This window comes from Rattus norvegicus, chromosome 15, assembly GCF_036323735.1.
Source record: "Rattus norvegicus strain BN/NHsdMcwi chromosome 15, GRCr8, whole genome shotgun sequence".
NCBI lineage: Eukaryota > Metazoa > Chordata > Mammalia > Rodentia > Muridae > Rattus > Rattus norvegicus.
In genome coordinates this window covers 38,248,655-38,275,979 of record NC_086033.1, presented here as the reverse complement: position 1 = coordinate 38,275,979, position 27,325 = coordinate 38,248,655, and the positions used below count along the sequence as shown (strand labels likewise).

General features: G+C 44.8%; 1 protein-coding gene across 15 annotated transcripts in view; it reads left to right on the top strand.

The window, feature by feature from the left end:
• Atp8a2 (ATPase phospholipid transporting 8A2) overlaps window positions 1-27,325 on the top strand; it is a 532,902-nt gene that overhangs the window by 250,429 nt on the left and 255,148 nt on the right. For 14 of the 15 annotated variants that reach the window (XM_039093999.2, XM_039093996.2, XM_039093997.2 and 11 more), the window contains one exon: window positions 13,450-13,622. In XM_039093999.2, coding sequence (XP_038949927.1) covers window positions 13,450-13,622 — 173 coding nt within the window. Of the gene's footprint in view, window positions 1-13,449; window positions 13,623-16,399 lie in introns of all 15 variants that reach the window. The other variant, XM_039094004.2, reaches the window with a different exon arrangement.

Below are 27,325 nucleotides of genomic sequence, written 5' to 3'. Positions count from 1 at the left end.
TGGTGGGTAGTGGAGTGGAGGTGGTAGGGTTGAGCCCGTTGCATAGCTGGCCTCAGGGAAGGAACGAGGAGCTCGGTTTGGGATATGTTGTGCTTTGGATGATTGGAGCAGACCTTCTTAGCTGGCCTGCCCTTGTGTGTGCCTGGGTGCCATTCCATTTGGTTTGCCTGAATGCCCCTTCTTTTAAAGGCATCCCAGCACACCAGAGGCAAAGGCAGAGGCAGGTGGATCTCTGTGAGTTCAAGGTCAGCCTGATCTGCATAGAAAAAAGCTACATTGAAACTCTTGCCTCAATCACCCCTCACTAAAAAGAGTACAACTTCTGTTGTCCCAGGGGTTCCCTCCTGCTCCTGGCTCCTCACTTCTCTTCCATTTCTATCATTCTTAAAAACAAAACAGAATGAGATAGAGAAGCTATTTCCTTGTCCCTTTTGTCTTTGTTTCTCTGTGGTGCTGTGGTGAAACCCAAGGCCTCACAGATGCTAGCCAAGGGCTGGATGGTGAACAATATTTAGCCTTTGTCTATTCTGGTATAAAGTGAGCCCTGGCAGTTGGGGGAGGGGTGTGATGTCTACATTCCCAGGACCTGACTATCTCTTCCACGAAACAGCTTCGTAAATATGGAGCTAAAGTCTAAAGTTTGTGAAAATAATTTCAGATTTGACTTGTTCATTAAAAACACACATACATTAAATATACACATATTTTCATGGACCTGTGTATGTGACTATCTGGATGGCTGATGTGTCTTCCCAGACACCCATGTCAGAGTACAGAGTTTCGTACACAGAGAGAGTTGTGTCTCTGCCCTTTGTACAGCAGGCTGGACTTATATGTAGTTGTATGCAAGCATGCATTTCCTCCCTAGAATAATAATCATTCGTCCCTTTCTCATGAGTTTTGGTATTAAGTCTTGGGAGCCTAGAACTGCAAACAGGAAAAAGAAAATTTTCAGGCATGTTAGAAGTTGCTGGCTCCATTACTTTACTATTATATTTAAAATTAAAAATAGAAAAACTGATGTCTTATTTTTTTTCCTATAGAAATTCTGGCTACTTGAAATGTCATGTCTCTCTCTCTCTCTCTCTCTCTCTCTCTCTCTCTCTCTCTCTCTGTGTGTGTGTGTGTGTGTGTGTGTGTGTGTGTGTCTGTCTGTCTGAATTTGAGTGTATATGCATGTATGTGTCTGTGGGTTTCTATGTATTTGTTTATGTGCATATGTCTATATGCATGTGTGTATGTTTGTTTGCATGAATGTATGTGTTTGTGTATATGCATGTGTCTGTGCATGTGTGTATATCTGTATGTATTTATGTCGGTGTGCCCTTACATGAGTGTGTGTGCATGCTTATATACGTTTGTGTTCAGGGGTGTTTCTGTGCATGTATAAGGTAAATTCTATAGAAGGCAATTTAATATGCCTCAGAAAAATTATTTCTTCAGATATGTTTTTGGTTTTTAAATCTGGGTACTTGGATGTTTTGTAAAAAATTACTAGTATAACTGAGCCTTCATCCATTGGGTGGAATAAAAAACAAGGTCTCTCTCTCTCTCTCTCTCTCTCTCTCTCTCTCTGTGTGTGTGTGTGTGTGTGTGTGTGTGTGTGTGTATGTGTGTGTTTGAAACAATCTGTGGTTTCCCCAAGAGATATTTGGAGTCTTTGTAACACACCCAGTGTCTGCAGACAATTTTTGTCCAGTCAGAAATAGAAGGACACAGTGTTTCCAAAATGAGCAAGTGTGACACCAACCTACAGGCACAAACACAGAGAAGCAGTGCCCCCTCCACCCCCATGTGGGCCCATGTCTTCATGCCAGCAGCCTGCTGCCTCTGTGCAAACCAGTGCATTGCCAGTAGCCAGTGGGCCTGCAATAGAAAGAACGGGGACTTTGAGACAAAGGGCCACCACCACTTAGGAATGTTACTCTGAGACAAGCAGACTGTGACTTGCAGGAACTGGCTCCCAGGGAGGATAATGTTTCAAGAGAATCTGGATATCAGTTTTTGTAAGAACCCTGTCTTTTAAATCTTGGATAAAACACATTTTTCCCTATAACATAGGATGAATAGTTATCCTCCGCCCAGCCTAATGGTTTTCTTTCCTGAGCACTCAAATCAATAGTCAAGGACCTCTGTGCTCCTTAGAGTGAGTGACCTTTGCACTTTGGGCCCTGACCCAGTTTCAACCGTCTGCATCAAGGCCTCTGTGTGTGTCTTCTTCCCCACTTCAGCTTTCTAAGGTGCAAGCGTGTTTCCTGCAGTACCCGCAGCCTGTGCATTGTTCCGGGGCATTTCTGTGATGTCTGTGTGCTCAATCACCTCGAGAGCAGAGCCCTGTGTTCTGCTAGTGTGTCATCATGGCTGGGCCCATGCTCCAAATGCTTTTCCAGGTTTTGGTAGAAGGCCATTGTCACAATGTAGATACAAATAAGAGTGGAGAGAGGGAGAGGGGGAGGGAGAGGGAGAGAGAGAGGGGGAGAGAGAGAGAGAGAGAGAGAGAGAGAGAGAGAGAGAGAGAGAGAGAGAGAGAGAGAGAACGAACAGCAGCTGCTCTGGTAAGGTCAGAGTTCAGGCAGCAGCGAATATTCCCCAAAGGAGGGGTAGCTTTCTCTGTTTTCAGCACCTGCTCTGGGCTAGGTGATTTGCTTGTTGGGTTTTTGACCAGGGAGCATGGTAAGAAATAACTCAAGAGGTTCCTTTTTCTTCTCAAGTGCCAATTGAAAGGTTACGTGATCCACACAGTGACAGCTGCTAGATGTCCAGTTGGAATTTATTGACACTCATAGGGTGTCCTTGTGGGCAGACTTTTTCCTGGCTGTGCAGCTTCCTTACAGGGCATCTGGGGAGCACGGTCCAGGCCTGAAGAGGCTTCCTGACTGCATGGTCTGCTCACGGGCCCTCTCAGTGTAACCTGGCTGCAAATGTAAGTGACATCAACCCTCAAGCAGCACCAGCCTTGATCCCCAGTCACAAACGCCCTCCATCCCTTTCTGCATCTGCTCTATTCCCAGTGGCAGAAGGCTTCTATCTGTGTGGGTTGTGGCCTATCCCCTCCTCCTCTCCATCCTCTGATGCTTTACCAAATACTGTTTCTTCTTTTCCCTACGCATGTTTCTCTCTCACACTCACTCTGGTGCCCTCAGTTCTTCCCCTGCTCCCCCCTTCCTCCCTCCCTTTCCCCCTCCCTCTTTCCCTCCCTCTCCCTCTTCCACTTCCTCTCCCCCTCCTTCTCCCTCTCCCTCTTCCCCTCCCTCTCTTCCTCCCTCTCCCTCTCCTCTCTCCCTTGTTCATTTTGAGACCTGGCAAGGACTTGATAAGCAACCTGTGCTGGCCTCACACCTGGGATTGTGTCTGAGTGATGGGACTCTCACAAAAGCACACCCAACTTTTAAATGCATTCTTGGCTTTCTGTCTTTTCACAGAGCTAGACACGCATCCCCAGAAGCCTCAACACAGATCTGTCTAACCCTATGGCAGTTTAGCCTTCACATTGTGGATGGGGATACTGTGTGAATATTGTACTTTCACATATGAGAGCCTCTGCAGGTTTAAGGCTCTGGGTAAATCCAAGGCCTCCTCCATATCTACGAGACCCCCACAGTATAGTATCTTGTTCCTCTGACCTGAAGTTCTCCTTCCTTTCAGGTCTGTGGCTTCCCTGTCTGCACAGACAGATACACAGGGATTTGACTTCTTTGTTCACTTGTCTGTCTCTGGGACTCTCTATGTCCTAGGATTTTACATGTATCATCGGCCCCTGTTGACAAAACACAACTTCTCTTTTAGCACCAGTATCTACCCCCATTGTCTCCACTCTGCTGCCCGTGTAGGAAAACGAATGGGGTGCCCAAAGGTCCACGCCCTAGCCACCTGCTTCAAATGGTGATTGCCTCTGTACCACCAGGGCAACCTGCAGGCCACAAATGTATGTCACTGGGTCTCTGTCCTTAGTCTGTCTTGAGCGGAGGGTACTCCAGAAGAAATGAGAAAATCTTCTCTATGCATTTGCCTATTTGTTTGGTCTTACTTATAAACTTATAGTAGCACAACGCCACTCACTGGCTTTGAGATCTAGAGAAGGCCTTTTTTGACATAATGGAGTTAAAAGTTTTAGTCCGCAGTGGGCAGGAGCTGAAGAAGGTTGGATACTTAGGCACAGCATCAGAAAGCTAGCACAGGTGATGTGGGAAACAGGCTTTAACATGAAGCAGGGCTGTCAGCCACTGATACACAGGGTGCTTCCTTGGATGTGCAGTTCATCGGTCCTGGCAGACATTAGCACGTGTTCTCTTGCATTACATACATGCAGACAGTAATGTGATTTCTAGTGCTCTCTTGGCTGAAATATACCTGACCTGCTCAGTTATGCGGTGCCTGGAGAACCCTGTACAAACTGGAGTTGCCCAGAGAGCAGCGTCCACAGCAGTTTCCTTTATAAATTTGACCCTTGTGTTTGATTCGGGGGCTTGAACTTCCCCTGGGAATCAAGGGCAATGTCATTATCCACAAATGCTAATGCAGAACCATTTCATGATTGTAATGGACAGGTTACAGGTATAAGTCTTAACCCTAAAAGCTGAAGACCTTGATGGTTATGCAGAAGTTCTTAGCAAAGCCATTCTTGCCCAGTGTGAAGATGCTAAATATGGCAGGTGAGTCACCACGTGCCAACTGTGGGTCAAGTATCACTCGAATAGGGGTCAACTTACTCTGAGTGACAGCTCTCATGTGCCACTGTCACATCTTCCTTGCAGAAGGGTCGCTCCTTAAAATAATTGGCCTGTAGGAAATGTTTCCCTATAAAGAATTTCACTTTTTTTTTTAAAGAATCGCTTAAAGGATCCACAGCCCAAATTCAAATTGAAATGCTCCTTAAACCGTGTAAGTTGTTTTTGAGACCTTATTACACAAGCAATTCAAGAGCACGTTTGCGTCCTCTGCAAGAGGATTCACGGGTCTAAAATGAATAATCTAGTTTGGGAGAAGGAAACAAATGAAGTGTATTAAGCTTGCTATTAATATCCCTTGGGAAATGAAGTGCATATTTTTAGGGATTGTCTTTTAAACTCAGTGGTTTGAGTGGTGTCAAATGCTGGTCACATTTTCCTTCAATGAACAGAGTGGTTGTCAAAGTCTGTAGGCTCTAAACCCAAGTCAGTAAGTAGCCAGCTTCTCTTTGCTAATTTACGAGCAGTCATGACAATTTTCTTTCATTTACCACTTCCCAAATCTCTCCTCTGAGTGTTGTCTAGAGTGTCTCTTTAGGAAAATGAGAATTATTTTCAGAGAGATTTGAGATGAGAAGGAGGAGGGGAGGGAGAATTTAAAAATAGGGCTTCCCATTAGCCATGCAGTGAGTCTCTTAACATGGGCCTGCATGTACAGTAAATACTATACACAAAAATGGCCTCAGTGGGCTAATTCATGATTCTTCCTTAGTTCTTGAAATATCAGCAAAAAGAAATCTACTCACTTCAGTGAGTGTTAAATGAAATCCAGAAATAATAACTACTAGCTTAAGACTTCTGTTACATTAAATATCAAAAAGAATGTATACAATAAACATATACTATTTCGTTTTCAATTAAAATGTAAGACCCTAAGAAATATTCATCACTTATTATCTTAGAAATGCAAAGTAAAACCGGCCACTAATTGTAACACCACATAACCTGGAACCGCAAAGACTGTATGCTGCATCTGTGTTTTGGTAAAGAGTCAGTGGGAGCCTCACACATGATTGACTGGGGCCCAAAGCAGCATACCCACTTTGGAAAAGCCTCACAGTTTCTGTAAAGTTAGAAATGCCCTTGCTTTGGGTCTCGGTAGACTTTCTGTTACTGTGGCAGAATACAGAAATAAACAACTTAAAAGAGAAAGTCTGTTTTGACTTACAGTTCTGAAGTTTCTCTGCATGGCTGCTTGGTCAGTAGGTTTTGGACCTCTGATGAGGAGGCAGGACGCCATGCTCATGCGGAAGCACCATGTGAGGAAACTGCCTTCCTCATGGTGGTCAACATGGAGGGATGACAGCCCAAATGTTCAGCAGGAAGAGCTTGCTAGGCAAGTGCTCTACCACTGAGCTAAATCCCCAACTCCTACTTTGTGGTTTTGAGTGTATTTTATTACTGTGTGAGTATGAGTGTTCAGCTTGAGTGTATTATCTGTGCACCACCATGTGTGTACAGCATGCCAGAAGAGGGCATTGAATCTCCTGGGATTGGGGTTACAGAGAGTTGTAAGCCATTATTACTCGTGCGTGTGTGTGTGTGTGTGTGTGTGTGTGTGAGAGAGAGAGAGAGAGAGAGAGAGAGAGAGAGACCTGGGTCCTCTAGAAGAGCAGCCAGTGTTTGCTCAACTACCCCTGTAGAGAGTTATGGCATAGTATGAACTCAGTAAGTGGAGTTGACTTAGTCTGAGGAATTAGCACTTTTTAGAATGAAAATAGAAATAGAGACATTCTATAGGAGGGCAGCGTGAGTGATCCAGGGAAGTATAAAGTTGGGGGTCAGAAGTGCAGGAGCACCCAAGGGCACCTGAGGTGCACCACATTGGACGCACCTGGTGAGGAGGTCCTGGTGTTGCCTGTAAAGACTTCTTGCCTGTAAAGACCATTTTCAAAATGGTGGAATAATGCGTGTGTAATATCACTACCTTAGCTCTTTAAAGTGTTTAGAATCCAGGAAAGCCTCAGAATCTAACACATTTAACCGAAATTTTGCCAGAGTACTGGTGGACTTGATATTCGTGGAGGTTCATGCACACAAGCAAAGCGGACAACCTGAGCCTGAAGGTCCAGCTCCCTTGCTCTGGGGTTGACTTTGGCAACTGTGACAACCTACAATGGCTTTGTTGTGTCAGGGCTTCCATTAAGTTTCCCAAATTTGCACTGCATCATCAGGTTCCCTAAGTGCAAAAGCATCAAGCACGCTCATCAGTGCTGTGGAGAAGGTGTGATTCTCTTAGAAATGAATACGAAGAAACACAACAGAGGAAGAACGGTAGGAAACAGTGAAGTCATCTCCCCGAGATGGGAGAGCTGGGCAATCAGAAGGATCTGAAGAATGGGATATGAAAAGATGGGGAAGGCTAGAACCCACACGAAGGCACAGGCAGACGAGGACAGGATGGTAAAAACAGAAACAAAACACAACTGGGCCTATGGACTCCAGGACATGCGTCATCCTTAGATACTCATTTGCCCAAGGTCAGTTCGCAGGCAGGCGGTCTACTCTCCACCTCAAAGACTAAGTGTGGTTTGGTTGATCTGCTGTTGCTGCTGAAACTTGAACCCTCTTGGCTTTCAGCATAGCCAGCTCAGATCGCCTTGGAATTTGCAGAACATCAAAGTCATAGCTAAGGCAGCTGCCACTTCCATGGCTTCCAAGAAATCCTTTATGGCTCTACTAAGCTCAAGGAGGGGAAGGGCTCTTGCCTCCGAGGATTGCAGAGTTGCCGAACTAGATTGATTTTTGAGGAAAGACCCCAGGTTGCTGCAGATCAGAAAGGGTATAGCCAGGGTCAGACAGCATCCCACTCTCCTGGTTTGCTTATTAGACGTGAAGTGATTAAGACCTGGAGATAGGAGCCCTGTCAGTTCATGAGTTAAGCAAGTCTGCTCCTCACTGGAGCTCCAAGGACCATCAGATTAATATGGGGTTTGGGAGCATCTATACATGAGCAACTGCAGAGCCAGCCCTTGAGATGGCTGGTGGCATATGGTTTTATATAGTTTTATTTAAACACTGGAAAGGCATCCACAAGCATTGGCCTTGTGGCAGCATCAGAGTCACTTAAAGCATGACTACGGGACAATCAGTAAGTGCAGTTGCCCACTTTTGGCATGTGATCATGTGTACTTTTAATCTCAAGGAAAATGAAATTGCAAAGCATAAATGAGAAGCTGAAAAACATGAAGTTCAACATTAACACCTAGAAGGCAAGTGCCAATTAAGAATGCTGGAATGCATCTTAACCTTCAGGGAAGGAACTCCCCTGCTTCAACTCCCTACGGCCCTCATAACAGCAAAGTCCATTGTAACTTTTAGTAATTGGGTTTTTTTTTATTAAAATAAAAGGAGTACAGTATAAATTTTAGCAACTGGGCTAAGTAGGCATTAAAGACCGTGGGATCCAACCACAACACATAGCATCATTCCTTTGGGAAAAGAATTCTAAGTGTTCAATAACTACCTTACAAATAGACTTTGGGATCATAGCCCACTTGAGAGTAAGGCACGGTGTGCAATAGCAGTGCCTTCCATTGACTCGCCCAAGAACAGCACCGAAGGGACCTATATTCTTCCATAAGTGTGTGGAGAACTCAGCTAGTCTGGGTTCGATCAAAGATTATTGCTGAGTAGACGTGGAGAGCACTCGCGTGAAAACCAAGGCACAGACGCAAGAAAGTCAAGGGTACATGGAAGGAAGAGCTGCAGATGTGTGAGAAGTTTCAGTTCTCCAGGGCAAAGGCAGTGTGGTGGAGAGGGAAGAGACCACTGTGGGAAGTGAGCTGACGCTACTACAGGCAAGCAGGCCACAAAGGAAAAGAAGGAATTGAAGGACCAATCAGTTTTTAGGAAAAACACAACAATATGTGTACCTGAAAGGCTGGCTAGACTATAATGACACCAAGGAGATCCCTGATCTCCAAAATCTGCATATGGCTTGCCATTGATATTAAAAAGGAATATTTAGAATCATTACCTAATTACACCCTACGGATGTCCCAAGCATCAAACTGCACATCCATTGTGGATGCCCTCTCGACTTGTAAAGAGAGAACTAAGATGTTTCTCATGTTCACTTCCATTGACCATGAATTTTCTCACATGGATTATGGTACACACATGGATTTCTGTCATGCAAAGTAATCAGCCATGTTAGTTCCATAAAATAGGTTTGTGAACTAAACCTATTTTAAGCAGCTAATCAATACCTACTCATCAGAGTAACTACCATTCTACACAGGCAATAAAAACAATACAACCCTGACATATACACTTCATGTTATTTATTCTTGTGTGCACTTCATGTTATTTATTCTTACAGTGCAACCGAGATGACACTCCTTTAAAACTGAGGAGTGTACGAAAGTGAAGAATACATAAGGCGACCTGTTGCACTCCTTTGAGAATGTTGTGTGCCGCCATCTTTATGGCCTGCCTCACGGCCTTGCTCTGCTTCATGTCTGTGGTTGGCTGGGATTATAGTAACCTGCAAACTTGATGGAGTCATCAACTCCACTCGTCACCCTTTGCCCACACTAAGCCATAGTAGGCACATAATTATTGTTCTCAACTCAAATGATAGGAGCATTGTCCTGGCTTCCCTCTGTGTTGGAGGATGAGGCTGTGTGAATGTGCCCCTTCAAGTTCATGTGTTGGTAGTTTAGTAATATTGTTGGGAAGTGGTACCTAATGATAGATAATTGTGAATGGGTTAATGCCATGTGAAAGAACTTAAGGCTTTGAGTTCTGTCTGCCTGTCTCTTTGTCTCTGCCTCTCTGTCTCTTTCCCTCCCTCCCTCTGTCTGTCCCTCCCTCCCTCCTTCCCTCCCTCTCTCCTCTCTCCCTTCCCCTCTATCCCATAATTGCCCTTCTGCTATGAAATGACACAACATGAAGGCTTGTCAACAAATTCTGGCTTCTTAATCTTGAACTTCGACCTCTATCACCATTAGCTAATACATTTATGTTCATTATAGACTTCTAGACTAAGGTATGCTGCATTTACATCACAGAACAGACCAATACCATGGCTTTCTCCCATGCTCTGTAACCTGCTATGTATGTGGTTTCTCCCATGCACTGTGCAGGCATGTGTAGGTGAGGTTTTCATGCTCTCTTGTGAGGCCTCTTCCAAACTCTAAGCCTGGTACTGGCATCACTTCTCCAGTCACTGTGGTCTTGTGGTGTTGTGGTTGTTTCATCCAACTGTCTGTGGTGACTGGAACCAGACACTCACCACCTCAGCAGCTACCATGTTTCTCATTCTGCTCCTCCTATTAATGCAAAACCACCATGGGCCCTGAGGCTAGAAAAGCAGGCATTTTCTTCATGGTTCTGAGGGCTTGGAAGTCAAGGTCAAGATGAGATGTTGGTTTGCAGATGACTCGAATTTTGTTGTATACTGCACATGGTGAGGAAGAGGAAAAAGGAGAAGAGACGGGGAGGAGGAGAGAAGACAAGAGAGGGGAGGAGAAAGAAGAGAGGGGGAGGGAAGGGTTGGGGACAGAATGCTAGCATGCTTAGATCTATTGCCTTGCACTAACCCCATCACAAGGACTCCGTCCTTGAGATCTGATGAACTCCTTGAGGCTCTGCTTGCTAACAGGGCTTTGATGTAGTCATTCGGAAGTATTCAAGCAACACCTTCTATGGTTAAGACTTAGTTTCCTGAGTTGTGAGATGGGAAGAGACTCTCAAAATGAGTGGATGTGAGTGCCTCTCTGTTCCAGGGCCCCTGTTGCTATGGAAACCCCAGGACCTTTCCAGGTTTTTCTTTTGCTTACCAAGGGGAGAGCAGGTTGTGTGTGCACCTCTCAGAGTCAGCTTTCCCAGGCACCATGGCTTAGTCCGCTTTCTGCTCTGTAGCGGAATATCCAGGCTAAGTGGTCTGTGAACAAAAGCAAAGCATTTGGCTCATGGTTGCATGGGCTGGGAAGTCCTAGTTTAAGGGCTACATCTGGCAAAGGTCTTTGTCTTAGTGTTTCTATTGCGGTGATAAAACACCATGACCAGATGCAACTTGAGGAGGAAAGGGGTTCCTTCAGCTTACAGCTCTCATTTCACACGCCATCACCAAGAGAAGTGAGGGCAGGAACTCAAAGCAGGAGCCCGGAGGCAGAAACTGAAGCAGAAGGCATGGAGAGTGCTGCTTACCATATCGCTCCTCATGGCTTGTTCAGCCTGCGTTCTTACAGCATCCCCCACTACCCGCCCAGGGGCGGCACAACCCACAGTGAGCTATGCCCTCACGCAAACATCAGTGAAGGAAACACCCCACAGGCTTAATCACAGACCAATCTGCTGGGGTCCATCAGCTTTTCAACTGAGATCTGTATCCAAATGTATCCAATTGCAAAAGCAGCCTTCGCAGTCTTCCTGCTCCGTCTTCCTTATTAGACGAGCCAGAGTGAAGGAGACAGCGATTTTAAAAACAAAGGAACGAACGGACAAACAAAAACACTCGTGCAATGCTTCTGTCAGTTCATTCTGGGGACAGTGACCTGATGACCCTTATTAGGTCTCACCTTTCAAAACTGCGGTACTGAGATGAAGTTTCCACATGAACTTTGAGGACACGGTCAATCCATAGTATCACCCTTCTGCCCTTCATCTTCCCACTGCTCACTCCTGTTCTGAAAACATCCTCCGTATCCTGGCCCCAGAACCTCCCGGCCAGGCAAGTAGTCATTCAGCAGCCAAAGCTGGGGCTTCTACCTGTGATGACAAACGACTATTAGTGTATAGTTTAGCAGCCCAAACAGGAAAGCTGCCTTGCTGATTCCACTCCCTCCCTGATGTCTCTATTTATGCTATGCCCTCTTGTGAAAACCATGATCTCTCTGTCTCAGGGAACTTTATTCATTAGCCTTTTCCATTTTGTGCCAAAGCATGCCCATGGGCACCCACTGGGATGGAAGCTAGACGGCAGTCTGTGGTAGCAACAGGACGGTGTGCCTTCAGTGTTGTGGTCTCAGGAGGGTTTCCTGCCCTGCAGGAATAGACCCCTGCAGCCTTGCTCTGTCTTGGCAACGTGGAAAAGCTCTTCGTTTCCATAGATAACTAAAGATGCTTCGAAGGTGCTTGTCTGCGGCTCAGAATGAAAGTGCCAAGGATGAGGTGCACAAAGTCCTTATCGTTAATGGAGACCAGTGTGACTTTGGCTGGCACTGTATTGCTTTGTTATTTACTTCTCGTTACACTGGCCAAGCCTGCTCAGTGGTGCTCTCACGTGTGTTTTCCTCAGTATCAGACATCCCTCATGACCAAACAGTAGGAGTACAGCAAGGGGCTTCACGGAGGGTAAACCGTGTGCCAAGCCTGTGCTCAGTTCCTTATGCGGGTGGGCTCACTTGTTCGTAATCATGATGTAGGGAAGTGTTCTAAGCCCCACTTTATACACGGAATGGGAGTTTGAAGAGATTACGAGGTGCCCAGTGTCAGAGAGGAGAGGATAAGTAGGAGTTAGGACGAGAATGAGCTAAATTATACTGATTTTTATGAAAAGGTAAGATGTCCAGCCATAGTGTGAGGTCCTTACAAGTCTTCTGGAGAATGGAAACTGGATGGAGGGGTAGTGGAAGCAGCTTCTCACCGTCAGCAGCAGTAAGTAAGCTTCAGGAGCTAGGGCAAGAAAAATGCCTGTCCGTTAAACTCACCATTTCAAAACCATAATTTAGGTTACCATAAGGTAAACTACATGAAATTGTAACTTTATAGACAAAAGATATATTGTCCAGAAAGAATAATTTCAGTGTATTTTTGCTTTCTGAATAAACACAAGCTTCTGTTTAATCAGCCAAAAGGTGCATTCTTCTCTTCGAGCCCATTCATTCCTCCACATAAGAACATCTTTTATTAATTACGGGAGTGACTCTTATGCTTTACCCATAGCAACAGACAGCCCACAGTGTTTGCTTAGGCTGGTGGCAGTGGCCTGGTTGGTATGGGCAGTTTAATTGGCTGAGATAGGTTCTTCATGTGAGAATGACCAGTTCTCTCCTTATCTCCATGATACATGGAGGCAACAGTATAATCTGAAACTCTCAGTAGACATGGAAGTTTATCTTCATATGTACACATATTTTTATATCACATCCCTGCTGGGCTGTGTAAAGCTTTATCTTATGCAAACTGAGAAATGCTGGTGTTCGTCACGCAAGTCCCAATAGTGCCTTTTCCCCCCAAAAGAAGCATGTGTGCTTTTGTGAAGGTCCATTTTCTAAGAGCATTAAAAGATTAGATGTGTGTGTGCACACATATATGTATATGTGTATATAATGTACATATATGTGTGTGCATGCATGTATATAATGTACATATGTGTATGTGCATACATGTATATAATATATGCATATACAATGGATATATATGTATATGTAAATATATGACCTATATGTAATGGATACACACACACACACACACACACACACACACACACTCACATACTTAGGTGTATGTGTGTATGTGTAACGAGACTGACAATCCCGTTGGAGAAGAGTTTCATTTTACTGTACACTTCAACCAGATGGAATCATTGTGAATAACTCTCACTCTGAGGATGTTTTACCATCAAACAGCCAAAGAGGGCGAGCCAGCCCAGTGACAGTACCAAGTTGAACTGGGTGTATTTCCATGTTCCATGTTCTCATTTCGGAAACTTTTTAAGATCACCTTTTCCTGTATGAAGCCCACAAATGTTGTCATTCTTCACTTTTTCCAGGCAACAAGGGCGGCCATCACTCAGCACTGCACAGACCTCGGAAATTTGCTGGGCAAAGAGAATGATGTGGCCCTCATCATCGACGGCCATACCCTGAAGTACGCACTCTCCTTTGAAGTCCGCAGAAGTTTTCTGGACCTGGCGCTCTCGTGCAAAGCAGTCATCTGCTGCAGGTGAGGGTTCGTGGATTGTGCCCAGTCAATGATCGTGATGTGTCTGTGCTGTGGGCTCTGGTAAGGACGGCAAACAGAAATTCTATGTTTCAAGTTCCATGTTAAAAATAGAAAAAACTAAACAAAACATAAGGTATCTTTTGCTCAAAGCAGCAAGTAGCTTGGCTGCTTCTGTTTCTTGCCACCCCATGGGGTGGCAGTATTCACAGTTGGCACCGGTCTTCTCTCCCAGTTAAACCTCTCTGAAAACACCTTCGAAGACACACCCAATAGCATGCTTAATTATAGCAATAAGTGCTTCTTAATCTAGTCAAACTAACAATTAGAATTAACCATCACTCCACCCAACCGAAAGTCTTCCTTGGTTCTTTGTGGAGTCTGGGAAGACTTTTGATGCTAACATTCTGTTGACTGTACAAAACATGGAGGTTCCCCTTCTGATAGAGATTTGAAAGTCAGAATTATGAAAATAATCCACTAGGAAGATGAGAGACCGCAATTGACAAAGGGACCGTGGCAGCCAGAAGGCTGAAAGGCATGCTGGGAATCCTGTCTTCTAGTTTGTTGTTGCACCTAAGATGCCAAATTGTTAAGTGGATGGGACTTGATCTGTGTAAGTTCTTCAGCGCTTGATGTCATTACTGTTCTACCTGATCCCCAAGTCCTGGCCAGTCACTTCTGCCTGCCACCTGCATTGTCTGTCAAGGAGCAGTCCCCAGCTTGTTTGTGACTGAATCAAACAGTAGAACCAGGGACATCAGGAAACCACGAGGACCAACCTAATAAATTGCAACTCAAAGTTAATATGCTAACTTCTCGGAGAGGCTTGCACGGGACAATCAAAATGTGTCCATCTGGATTTCCAAGGGACAACCAGGCAGGCATAGACTCCTATCTAGCCTGCTGCTTAATGCTAAAGAAAAATGTATTTTCCTCTTCATCAGGTTGCCTTTGCCTGGCTTTGTGGGTCAGACCTTAGGATGATGTAACAAAGAGCTCAAACTGTAGTGGGCACTGAGAGTCAGTTTCAAGTTAAATACACTGACCATCGACTACATAGAAGTGTTCATTAGAAAGAAGACCCCAGGTGGTGCCCCGCTTTCCTGGTCACAGACAGTTCTTGGCTGATCTTCCCACTCTGACTTAAAAACAACAAAAACCGAAGGCGTGCTTTCTAAACAAAGCACTCAGGTGCTTCCCCGGGTTTAGAAATGTAAGCCAAATTTCATGTGACTTTATACATAAAGTTGGCCTTAATTCTCACTTTCCATACTGAAAATACAATTATTTTGAGTTTCTATTTTCTATAAATATAGAAGAAAAGGGTTTGTCTTTTTTCTTCCAAAATCAACTTGTAGATGGTTGAATGTTGTATAAGAATTAAATGTTTTGTAAGAGGTCCTTCAAACTAAGACAGATTTAAGTAGGAAAGGAAATCATGGACCACCCAGCCACTAGGTACACAGTGAGCTCGGGCATCCCCAAAGATCACATCTCTGCCCTCTCTATATTCAGTATAGAGAAACCTTCCATATTCCAAGAGCAGGAACTCCTTAAAGACACTCTCCAAACAGGCACACAGAAACTCAACCAAACCTCCAGTTACCAGAAAACTGAGACAGGGGGATGACTTGAACCTAAAAAATGAAGCCAGTTTGTAGAGCAGAGCAAAACCCCATCTCAGTCTAAGATCTTTCTGAGTGATGCTTCTCAGGCATTCAAGTGTGTCTGCCTCAGCTGGTAAGAGCTCGGACACCCACTCCACACTATTTAGATAAATGAGAACAAATGGGTCTTTACTTGTGTGATTTCCGACCTTGGAAGTTTCTTATATATTTTGATTAAATTCTACCCAATTTTGCTAATTACAGTTTGCTATGCTTCAACATTTCCCATGTAGTTAAAAGTATGTAGTGAGCAGGATAGGTGCCAGTCAGTTTACTCTGCGGGCTAGTGCCCAACTTCAGTTGTGAGTTTGATATTTGCATTGCATGTCCTAGGTATTGTGTGATAATTAAAGGGGTGTGGCCTCTGCTCTTCTGGGACAGTGTTTTAGTGTTAATCCTTACACCCTCAGTGAGGCTGATACCTCCCACATTCCATCATAAGCAACTGGCCATTCTCTTTCTCATTTGATTCCTAGTTCTTCGAGCATTTGTCATTGATGGTTTGTTTGCCCCATTTTGCTTCCCTGTTGCTTTGATGAAACTCTGGCCAAAAGCAGCCTGGGTGGAGAAAAGGGTTTCCTTGGCTTACAGGTCAGAGTTGATCAGCAAAGGAAGTCAAAGCAGGAACGTGAGGCAGGAACTGAAGCAGAGGCCGTGGAGGAATGGTGTTTAAGGCTTGCTAATTTTTTTATACAACCCAGGTTCATCTGCCCAGGGGCACCATGAGCACAGTGGGTTGGGCCCTCCCACATCAAACATTAATCAAGAAAACGCCCCACAGACGTGCCCACGGGTTAGTCAGAGGCAACTCCCCAACTGAGGGAGTCTCTTTCCTGGTTTGTGTCAAGTTCACAAAGACTATTTATTACTGTTATTGTTGTGTGTGAGAGTGGGGAGAGATGGGGTTGCGCATGCCACAGTGCACCTGTGAAGGTCAAATGATAAATCCACGAAGTCCGTCCTCCCCCACCTTTGGCCGGGTTCTGGAGGCTGTTCCTGGGTTGCAGGGCTTGTGCAGCAACCAAGTGAGTCATCTTGGTGCCCCTGTTGGTTCCTTGCTGGGGTGATTTTTTTTCTATTGCTGTGACTGTCTGTCATCTCCCAACATAGCCTGCTGTGTCTGCTGTATTTCTGGAAGCCTCTGAATGTTTTCCTGAACTTTGGCCACATGGCCCATCATAGCCTCATCCATGTGTCTTCTCCTCATGTGCTCCCCTCTGCTTAGCACCAGCTTTACAAAGAACCATCCAGAGAACAAAGCTGGGGCGGAGGGAGGGGGCTGCAACGTAAGTGTACCAGGTGACATTAAAGAATTAAAAATGGATACTCAAACAAATACTTATGTGCATGCATTTATAATAGCATTGTTCACCATAGCCAAATGTGTAGATAACTAAGTTCACAAGTGGATAAGGAAAGTGAGGCCTGTCTGTACGATAATATCCAGCCGTAGAAAGGAATGAGACAATGGTATCTACCACAGTGTGCTGAACGTCAAAGCTATGGGTAGCAAAGGAAGCCAGTCACAAACGAGATGGCATGTGGCAACATTCCATCCCTGTGGAATATCCGGAGTGGACAAACACACAAAGCTAAGCAGCTAAGCAAAGGGGGGAAGTGGGTAACTGCTTCATAGATACAGGCTTTTTCTTTTGAAGATAGCGAAATGTTCTGGAGCCTCGTGCTGAGGACGGTTGTGTTGCGATTATGCCAAGTGCCGTGATATGCTTAGTCTTAAAAGTGTTTGAAAGATTTAGTTATACTTTGTGTGTGTGTGTGTGTGTGTGTGTGTGTGTGTGTGTGTGTGTGTGTGTAGGTTAAGGTGGGAGGCCCAAGTCTGCTCCACCACAGAGCTCAAGCCGCTACGGGAGGCAGGACATGGGAAGTTTGGGCGGACCTTGGGCTGTGAGAGGGTCAGCGCTCCAGGGGTGGGGAAGCACAGTCTGAAGCAGGACACAGTCAGAGCTGACTGGAGATCACCTGGCTTGCAAGGAGGCCAGAGCAGTGGGTTCTCAGACTCTTGGGCATCCAGGCAGCGCTGGGATACCTCAGAAGAGCTGAGAATGGAGTGGGCCCCCGCAGGGCTGGAACCAACCCCCCAGGGCTGAGGGGGAAAAGGGGGCACTTGGGCTGGTCCCTCAGGGATAGTCCTTGGCTTGGTGACAATAGGCTAGAGCTCAGTGGCGGGTGCCACGGGGAGTGCAGGGAAGCTTTCTTCAGGAGACCAGACAGCGGCTCTGTAGGCGAAGGCCTTCTCTGTGGTTCCCACAGTGGATCCTGGACCCTGATAAAAGAGACAGTCCATGATTTCAAGACATTTATTGTCATGGCGGAAAGTGGATGAGTAAAACTGTTACCCCCTTCTCAGAGTGGGCCTGAGATTAAATACCTGTTGCAGGGAGGAGCGTCTGGGAAGGAAAATTCATTAGCTAAGCCTCCAGGCCTTTAGGTACCTCATTATAATGGAGATCTGTCTTGAGCCTATGTGACCTATAGTCAGGTCCTCCACCTACAAAGGGGTTTGGGGCATTGCCCTTATGTGACTGATGGTCACAAATCTAATGGGGCTGAGGGCTAGTGACTGGCTGGTTTCCTGGGAGTCAGGTGAAATGCCTACTATCCCTCAGGGTCACCGGGGTTTCAAACCTCTTCAACCAGAACCAGGGTCTTTCACTGTCCGTGTATATGTGTGTGTGTATGTGTGTGTATATGTGTGTGTATGTGTGTGTATGTGTGTGTGTGGTGTGTATATGTGTGTGTATGTGTGTGTATATGTGTGTGTATGTGTGTGTATGTGTGTGTGTATCTGTGTGTGTATGTGTGTGTATGTATGTGTGTATGTGTATCTGTGTGTGTGTATGTGTGTATATGTGTGTGTATGTGTGTGTATGTGTGTGTATGTGTGTGTATGTGTGTGTATCTCTGTGTGTGTATCTGTGTGTATCTGTGTGTGTGTGTGTGTGTGTGTGTGTGTGTGTGTGTACCTACTAAGGGCATCATATCTCATGGAGCTGAGTTGGAGTTACAGGCATTTGTAAACCACTCAGTAATAGGTACTGGGAACCAAACTCAGGTCCTCTGGAAGAGGAACAAGGATCTTAACTACAAAGCCATCTCTCCAGCCCTCAAAGGGTGAATTTTATGTTCTGTTAATTTTTTTATCACAATAAAGACAGACATGTGTGAATAAAAGAATTTACCTAATAAAAATTAAATTTCACTGAATTAAAGAGAACAAAATATAGGCCAAATGAACAACGACAACAACAACAAAAATGGCTCCTAGGCCATTCCCCCAGAGGGAGCAAACCTGAATCTGGGAATTTTCCCAGCCACTGAGGGATTGTGACAGGCAGTCGGTACCAAGACTGACAGCTTCCTGGTTAGCTTGAACATGCTGTCCCCACCTCACCCCCATCAATCCATGGAAGCACTGGTGTCCCAAACTTTTTCACGCCTGTGTTTTTCAAGCACTTTAAACTCAAAATGTATCAGTAGCATTGGGCACGTTACCTCTGCCTCCTCTCCTCTCTGGGAGCCCACAGGACTTAAGAATTACTGCCTCCCTCCTTGGTGGCTCCACTCCACCCCATTGTGAGGGCCTTTTGTTGATGTCAGTAGAAATGGGATCATACGCAAGCTAGGAACCTTTAGTGACAGAAACCTAAACACATCCCACAGAGGGGTCTACACTGGATGTCAAGGGCGGCAGAGGTCATCCTTTGTGTTCTCGGGTGTGTTTAGGCTTCTGTCTAAGGCTTCTGTCTAAGAATAAGCTACATATACAAATTAGGAAATCAAGTTCAGAAGTTCGTCTTTTCACCTGTTAATCATTGACAAACATTACCTTTGTTTTTCTGTTTGTTTTTGTTTGTTCGTTTTATAAATGGCTAAATCATCTTGCACATGGTCTGAGCTGTGAAGGGGGAAGCTGGTGTGGGGGTTGATCTGACTTCAGCTATGGCCTATCTAGCTGGCCCTGCCTGTTACTTTGCTTACACATGTGTTACACTCTCAGTTTCACTAACAGTTTGCCTAGTTTAGGTCCTCTCCCTCTAGTTGTAGAGGGTTTGTTGCTCTCTGGAGGGAGAATGAATACGTAGGCCATTCTCAATGTGTGCAAGAACGGCTTCTCTGTTTTCTTTTCTCTCTTTCTTCTTTGAAGCTCTTTGTTCTTGTCAAAATGGAAATAAATTTCATAGCACAGTCTAGTGGGGGTGAGCAGACTTTTGACCTCCTGAGAGTATTCAGAAACGTTAAGTGGCTACCTCATCAGGAAGAGAGTCATGAAAGGCTCATCAGTGTCTCCCTTGTGAGGAAGTCGGCAATGGCCTCTCCACAGACCCCGACGAGTGCAGGTGACGATGGTGGCCCCTCAGCGGCACCCCCCTTAGCAAGTATGATTTATGGCTTTCAGTATCTGGGCAGGAGATGAAGTCGAGAGGAAGCCCACAGCGGAGTCTGCACTGGATGTGCATCCTCAGGGTAGCCGAGGTCATCATTTGTATTCTTGGATGTGTTTAGACTTCTGTCTCTCAGAATGGATTTAGAAGCAAACTCGTAAAACCTGGCGCAAAGCCACAGGGCCGAGTCCGGACTGAGAGGTGGGAGGTGCACTGGATGTGTTTAAAGACTTTGGCAGGTTATTTTCCTAGCTAAGAATTATTTATATTCCTCATAGAAAGAGAAATCAGAAAGTAGGGGTGAGCAAAGAGAAAGCGGCAATCACAGTGCCAACGGCTGTCAGCTCACCCACCCTAAGAGTTGGACTCTATGCCAGGGGTCGGGGGTTAGGGATGGGAGGTAGGGGTGGGGGAGGCGCGGTCCACAGGTGCACATTTGAAAGCACATGAAGTTTCTATGTGAGGTAATAATGTAAAACACGTTTGTAGGAGGCTGAGCAAGGAGGCCAGGCTGTAGCTCAGTAGTAAAGCCCAGTACTTGCCTGGCGTACTTGAGGCCCTAACAAAAAAAAATAGCTGAATGGTGTTTCATTATTTTGAACAGTGCTGTAAAGATTTTTCATAGCATAATTTTAGGAAAAACACTTGAGAAATTCCATTAGATGATAATGAGTCCAAGGGTAAGCAAAGGTGTAACAAAATGTGTGCCCTTTGCCTGAGAGAGTGTCATGATCTGGAGTAAGAGACATGGCAGCAGCTTTGTCCATGCGGAGACAGACTTGGATATATACATGTATGGCAACATATGTGTACACGCACACACACACATATACACACATACACACACATATACACACACACAAATACACACACATATATATACACACACATACACACATATATACACACACACACTTACACATACACACATATATACACACACACACTTACACACACATACACACATACACACATACACACACACTTACACACACACATATATATACACACACATATACACACATACACACACATACACACACATATATACACACACACACTTACACACACATACACACACACATATATATATACACACACACACACACACACAGAGGCATACATTTTTTGTATACATGCATGTATGTATATATGTGTGTGTGTGTCAAACAATATATATGTACACATAAATACACATGCATTATGTATGTATGCTTGACCCACCACCACACAAAAATAAAGCAACAATAAGCTAAAAAAAAAAAAAACAAAACAAAAAACAAAAAAAACAAAAAAACAGAAAATCGGCACACGCTGCTGCCCTGAGCCGAAGTGCCCGGCTTTGAGCACTTCAGCTTCATTCTCACGGCTGGCTCAGTCTTCTAGCATGTTCTGGACTCAAGCCTGTCACTCATTCCGCCTGCTTTCAGAACTCTGTCTGTCTGCCCTAACTTTGATTTCTTAGAAATGGCTTCTAGTTTGGGCTCTTCCTCCGTTTATCTTTTTGCGTTAGTGACTCATACTCGATAGTGGGAAATCAGAGCTCTGGGCGTCTTGTGTGTGGTATCCTTCAGCCTTCAAGTGACACACAGAATTATGTCAAAGCGGAGCTCCGACACGGTAATTAGAATGCTATCACCAATTGTGTTTTCATTGGCCTCCATGCTGGTCGGGATCCAATCACACACTTGCAAAAATAAAACTTCTCTTTAGTTCCTTTCATGATGTGATTTCTCAGCAGAGTGTGTGTCCAGCTGTAAGCCAACCTCCTGGTTGATGTCTTAATACAGGGAAATTACTAACTCCAGGCGCACACCTTCCTCTAGACTGTTTGCACTCTGGCTTAGCGTATTTTCAGATTTGTTGATTACATACAATTAAGGCAGAATGCCTAACTTGACTTTTTTCCAGTTTAGCCCTGACACAGCGTTATTTTCATGATTAAGGCAATTTTCTTTTACCCTTGCTAATTTTGAGACTCTTCCGAAGATGGGAGTATTCTCAGATGTAATGTTTCTTGAATAAAAACGATTTCTAAAATCTGAGAATTTTGGAAATATTTTCCTCATATATTTTACCGGTATACCTCCAGAGTGAAAATCCACACTGATAAGCAACTCTTGGTCTCTACAAACATAACCCATTTAAGCCACGATGAGAACCTGAGTATCTCTCATTTTTGCACTATTAATCCAAACTAGGAAAGGGGAATGATTTCTCTAAGGAACTGTTTCTGATTCTGAAAAATAAAATAATTTTGTTAGATTGAAGATGACGTGCTTATAGAGGATTACCTTCAGGTAAAATGATTTCTATGTAATACCAACACTCTACAAGATCAACTCCTGATTCTTAGGGGTTTTAATTCCCTTTAATTCCCTTTGGTTAAACAGTACAGGTTTGGGGTTTTGTGTGTGTGTGTGTGTGTGTGTGTGTGTGTGTGTGTGTGTGTGTGTGTGTGAGTGAGAGATCTGGGGAGACTGAACTGAACCCAGGGCTATGCCCGGCCAGGAAAGTTTACACACTGTTGCTGTATTTAAGGCAGAGGAACACAAGAAAACACTTAGCATGTCATCAACTTGGTTGCTTATTTGTTGAACTGGGCAGAGCTATCTATCCTTTAACTGACAGAAATATAGACAGATGGTGTAAGAGGAAGAATTGGAGAAGCTCTTTGTGAAAAATGTGGGGTAGACGCTGAGGTCAACAGCAAAGAGGCCGAGGACACTTGAGAGTGAGCCTGACCCTTGGCGATGTGCAGTGATGCCGGGGAGACAGCCTGGGAGGAGACGCCTGTCTGCGGGCTTAGGAAATTTCCATCAGTTTCCTTCCTGTGTTGGTCGGAAACCTAGTTTACAGGGCAGAAGGCCCCTCGGTTGACTTTCATACTAGCGTTTCTGCACAGAAGCAGGGTCAAGGAGGACAAGAGAAGCCTGGAAGCCCGTTCCTGAGTGGGGTAGTCTAGAAAGGTCAGCAGTCTGCTCGTATCACTGGCATTACTGCTGTCCACGTTAGAACCATGTGCAGCACCACCAGGGCAAATGGATGTGCCACTGTTCAAGCTCTTCCCTGTTTCTCGGCTTCCTGTGTTGGTGATTAATTCATTGCCGTCCCCATTCCTAACAATTCTGCCTGCCAAGTGAAGCGGTGATTCTGGGCCAAACGTGGCCCAAAACACTGAAGCAGAAGCTCATAATATTTGGGTTTTTTTCCCTATTAGAAAAACAAATGAGAGACAAAAGTAAAAATTATAAAAATAAAAAAAAGCACTTAATTAAACATGTGGAATGTGTCTTAAATATTTATGCCCCAAGTCCTGCTTTGTGATGATGCTTACATTGCAAGAGAAGATGTTCAGAATGTGATCATCACTACAGAAGAGTGCCACATTAACTTGCATTATTAGGGGGGGGAAACCAAAAAAAAAAAAAAACCTTTTCCCTCACAATGCTGACACCTTTGTGACTGAGAGAAAGCAAGCAGTTCTTAATTGGTCCCAAAGAAAATTATGTTTTCCGTTTCCCTGCGTGTACATCTGACATGTTGCCTCATGTTCCGTTCCTTGAACTATTGACGTGCCCCCTTTTCTGATTCTTCCAACTACCCCGAGGACCGCTTCATTGTAATGAACTCAAAACAGCAGACACGAAGGATCTATCCTAAATTCTTGATGCTCTATTTTCAAGTTGGTCACATCTAGGCCACAGTTTTCCACAGTCGCTGTGGTAGTTGATGGACCTAACGAAAGTTGCTACCTTTGGGGAGCCTTTGCGGGGCACGAGTCTTCTGGCTGTAAGAAAGTCCTGGCTGTGTAACTGTGCTCCTGGGTAGTAGGGTAGCCTGTCTGCTGAGTGCCTGGGTTTCTGCTCTTTCCTGTTTAATCAGTTGGCCAAGTTCTGCCAGGGTTCCAGGGTTGAATCTCCTGTGGTTTGTTCCCTGACAGACATACAGAGAGAGGGGGGAGACAGACAGACAGACACCCTCTCCACACACTTGTTTATCAAATTCTTGACACCTGGGTCATCTGAGAAACACAGCTAGCATTTGTTCTCATTCTAAGCAACTGTTCCTACTAATGTCTTTCACCACTTGGCCGCAGCAGTCATTGAGACCAAAGCGAACCAGTTGGGAGATAATCCCCGTGCAAACATACAAGTGCCAGGCGACATCTGTCTGTCAGTCTTTTGTGCATTCTTATTCACTTTCGTTTGTTTTCACGGGTGCGTGGTATCTGAGGCTATTAGAATTTTAGAAATCAGAGAGTCCTATGTTATCACAATATTTTTCCTTTTTTTTTTTTTGTAGATACTTGAACCTTAGTTTTGTTTTCTTTTTGGAAAATCATGATGAACACATATTTAACTAATTTTCCTGAAATAGAATATATCAACAGTAAGAGATTAAAGGCTTCGACCTAAAACGTGAACATGTGTGTGTGCCTTCAAGTCTAGTGCTTCTGAACCCGTCTGCTCTGCACCAGGATATGACATTGAGTTACCAAACCTGGGAATTGATGTAAGGGGGATAGAATCATTTTGAAAAGGGGATTTTGAATGGTTGGCATCATTCATTTCTCTTTGGTTGGGAGTATTACTTACACATCCAGTGCACATGTACGGGATGTGCGAGTGAGATTGGAAGAGTTGGAGTTTACATGTGGACCACTGTCCTGTCTTGAGACCTTCTGGTGTCTCGTTTTCAGTTCTTTGAGACATGGAGACTGTACTTGCCCTGCTGTGCTGTGGCATCCAGAATAATCCCTCCTTTGTGTTTCGGTACCTGGGGTCTTAACCTCTCTGGTCCTCCCTGCTCTTCCAAGTCTGCAGTAGCCACTACAGTCCCTTGCCTTTCTGCTCTTGGCTCCTTTCACTCACCATGACAGACTCTGGCTCTGCCCACCAGGCTACAAACAACCGGATTTCACCCTTCCTTTTTAAGCGGAGGGATAATAATCCTCTTTTAAGCTACTCATCTGTTGACCGACACTGTGATTTGGCTACTGTGGACGGCCATTGTAAACATGGGGATGCAGGCGTGTCTAATATAACAACGTGCTCCCCTTCGGATTTTTACGTAGAAGAGCTTACTGAAGCGTTCTGGATCATTTAGGAGTTCTGTTTCTGTCTTTTTATTAAAAAAAAAATATAATCTGTTTTCCATAATGAGTGTTCTAATTTATATTTTTATTAACAGAACTTCAACATTTCTCTGCTTTTTCAACATTTTATTCTTTTTTCCACTTTATTTTGTGTGGTGGAAACAGTCTTACTCTGTAGTCTGCCACTCTGCAGCTCTTAATGGAGCCCAAGCTGGCCTCAGACTTCCTACGACTGTCCTGCCTCCTCTCCCCAGAACAGGGATCTCAGGTGCAAGCCACCTCTCTAGCCCCATTTGTTGTCTTTTATGAATGCAAACACTTTAACTAGGGTGAGCTGGTGTCTTGATGTGCCTTGTTAATACACGTCGGTGGTGATTAGGATGAATGTCTATTGTACAGAGCTGCAATTAGACTTAGTCCAGGCAACTGTAGACACAACACATAGAGAAATGCATTAAGACCAGCATTAACAATAAGTTGTCACTTTTAAATATTTATCATTCGGAAAGGTAAAGAAACAAGGCAGGTTTTCCTTTGGTTGTTTGTGTTTAATGTGTCCTTTATTTGAAAGCCACTCTCCTGAGTCTCCGGTGTGAGTCCACAGCTTGGACCCTGTCATGTCTACACTTCTACCTCAGCATATCTCAAGTTAAAGCTTTCCTAGTCCAGGTATCAGGCACTTCTGTTTAGATCACGTGGAGGAGAAGCATAGTCTGAAACCCCTCACAGGCCTTCTGCTCTGGCTTGTCTATGAAGCACTTGAGCTTATTATTGTTATTTTAAAATGGTTTGATGTCAGGGTGGTTGAACGGACAGGCATACTGGTCCAGGGGAAGAGTCGTCTATTTATTAAGAAATGATGTTTAATAAGTGCAAGCAATATATTCTTTGCCTGCCTGGTAGCTCAGCCAGCTAGAGGACCAGTCCAGATATGAGCAGGGACAATACAATCCAGTGTGTTGTTGAGCAGAGACTATTTGGTTCCAAGTGAGGGATATTTACCCCAGTGGCTACCGTGTGGCTCTGTGAACACTGGGCATGTGTTGCCTCTGGAAATCTGTAAAGAAGGTCCGGAAGAGCAAATCCATTACTCCTACATGATGCTTTTCAAAAGTGAGACATGGGAGAGCTGTGTTTTCCCTGAGGTCCTGCCACAATTAACAAGCAGCCTGTCACAGTTTGGATCTTAAATGTTTCCAAGGCTCCTGTGTTTTAGAAAAGGCTTGGTCACCATCTTGTGGCACCATTAGGAGGTGGGGCCTAAGGAAGTTAGATCAATGGGGGCATGGCCATGGAGAGGACATTCTGGATGCTGGCCCTATATTCTTTGCTTCTCAGATGCCATAAGGTAAGCAACCGACTTCCGACACCTGCTCTTAGAGTGTACTCCCTTAGCACAGCCATCACAATGAGGCTAAATGACAGGGGTACTCAAACATGAGCCGAAATCTTCCTCGCCTAAGTTCATAGCATTTTGTCACAGCAGTGAAGAGCTGACTAACAGGGTTCAGTCCAGGGTCTGGGCTGGAAGACTTTAAAGATCACGAAGTTGAAGGCATTTCAGTGTTTTCAGATAAGGCCACACTATGATAGTCAGGTTAGACTCTCCATGTCTCTGGGCTCTGGGCATAGTTCAAATTAGCAAAACCGAAGACCTTCACTAGGATAAGGCATAAGTCTCTGGCACACACTTAGGTATTAAAGAAAAAAAATTAAACTGAATTTCCTAGGTTTCTGAAAGGTTCTTGGATTCATACTCATAGTCAGTCGTTAAGTAGAAAATCTTCGGGAAGCTGGTATTCAGAGGACCGATGGGACAATGAAAGGCTACCCTAAGATGGGTGTCCCAGAGAATACCATGGGGAGGGGAAGACCCTGGAGAGGGGAAGACGGTGACAGTCTAATGTGGTCTACAGTCACCAGCATTTTCACTACAGGGCTAGAAAGCAGAGTGGTTAGGATTGGAAGGGAGGGGGATACTGTGTGAGCCAGGAACAACAGCTTTATAAATATTTCCTTGCAAGATGGACCTTTGAGTTCTTGTCTTTAAAACTCTGCTGCGCTAGCAAAGGTGGGGGGGGGGTGAGTTCTGTCCCTTGATAAACAATAAAAGAAGGAATATACTCATGGAAGTAAAAGGCTGTTATATTTAGTTTACTGAGCCTCATCCTCCATCAAAACTGTCATAAGATCCACTTGATAAGTCTTATCTCCAGTTCAGCAAGTAAATATTGAAAAACAGAGGCAGCACTTCTTGTATAAAATTTTTTTCTACTTGGTTTATGTTGCTAGGGGTAGGGGGCTTCTCCTACCTGACAGCCTCTCCCCACCTGATGCCTCTCCCCACCTGACAACCTATCCCCATCTGACAGCCTCTCCCCACCTGATGCCTCTCCCTACCTGACAGCCTCTCCCCACCTGATGCCTCTCCCCACCTGACAGCTTCTCCCCACCTGACAGCTTCTCCCCACTGACAGCCTCTCCCCACCTGACAGCCTCTCCCCACCTGACAACCTCTCCCCACCTGACAGCCTC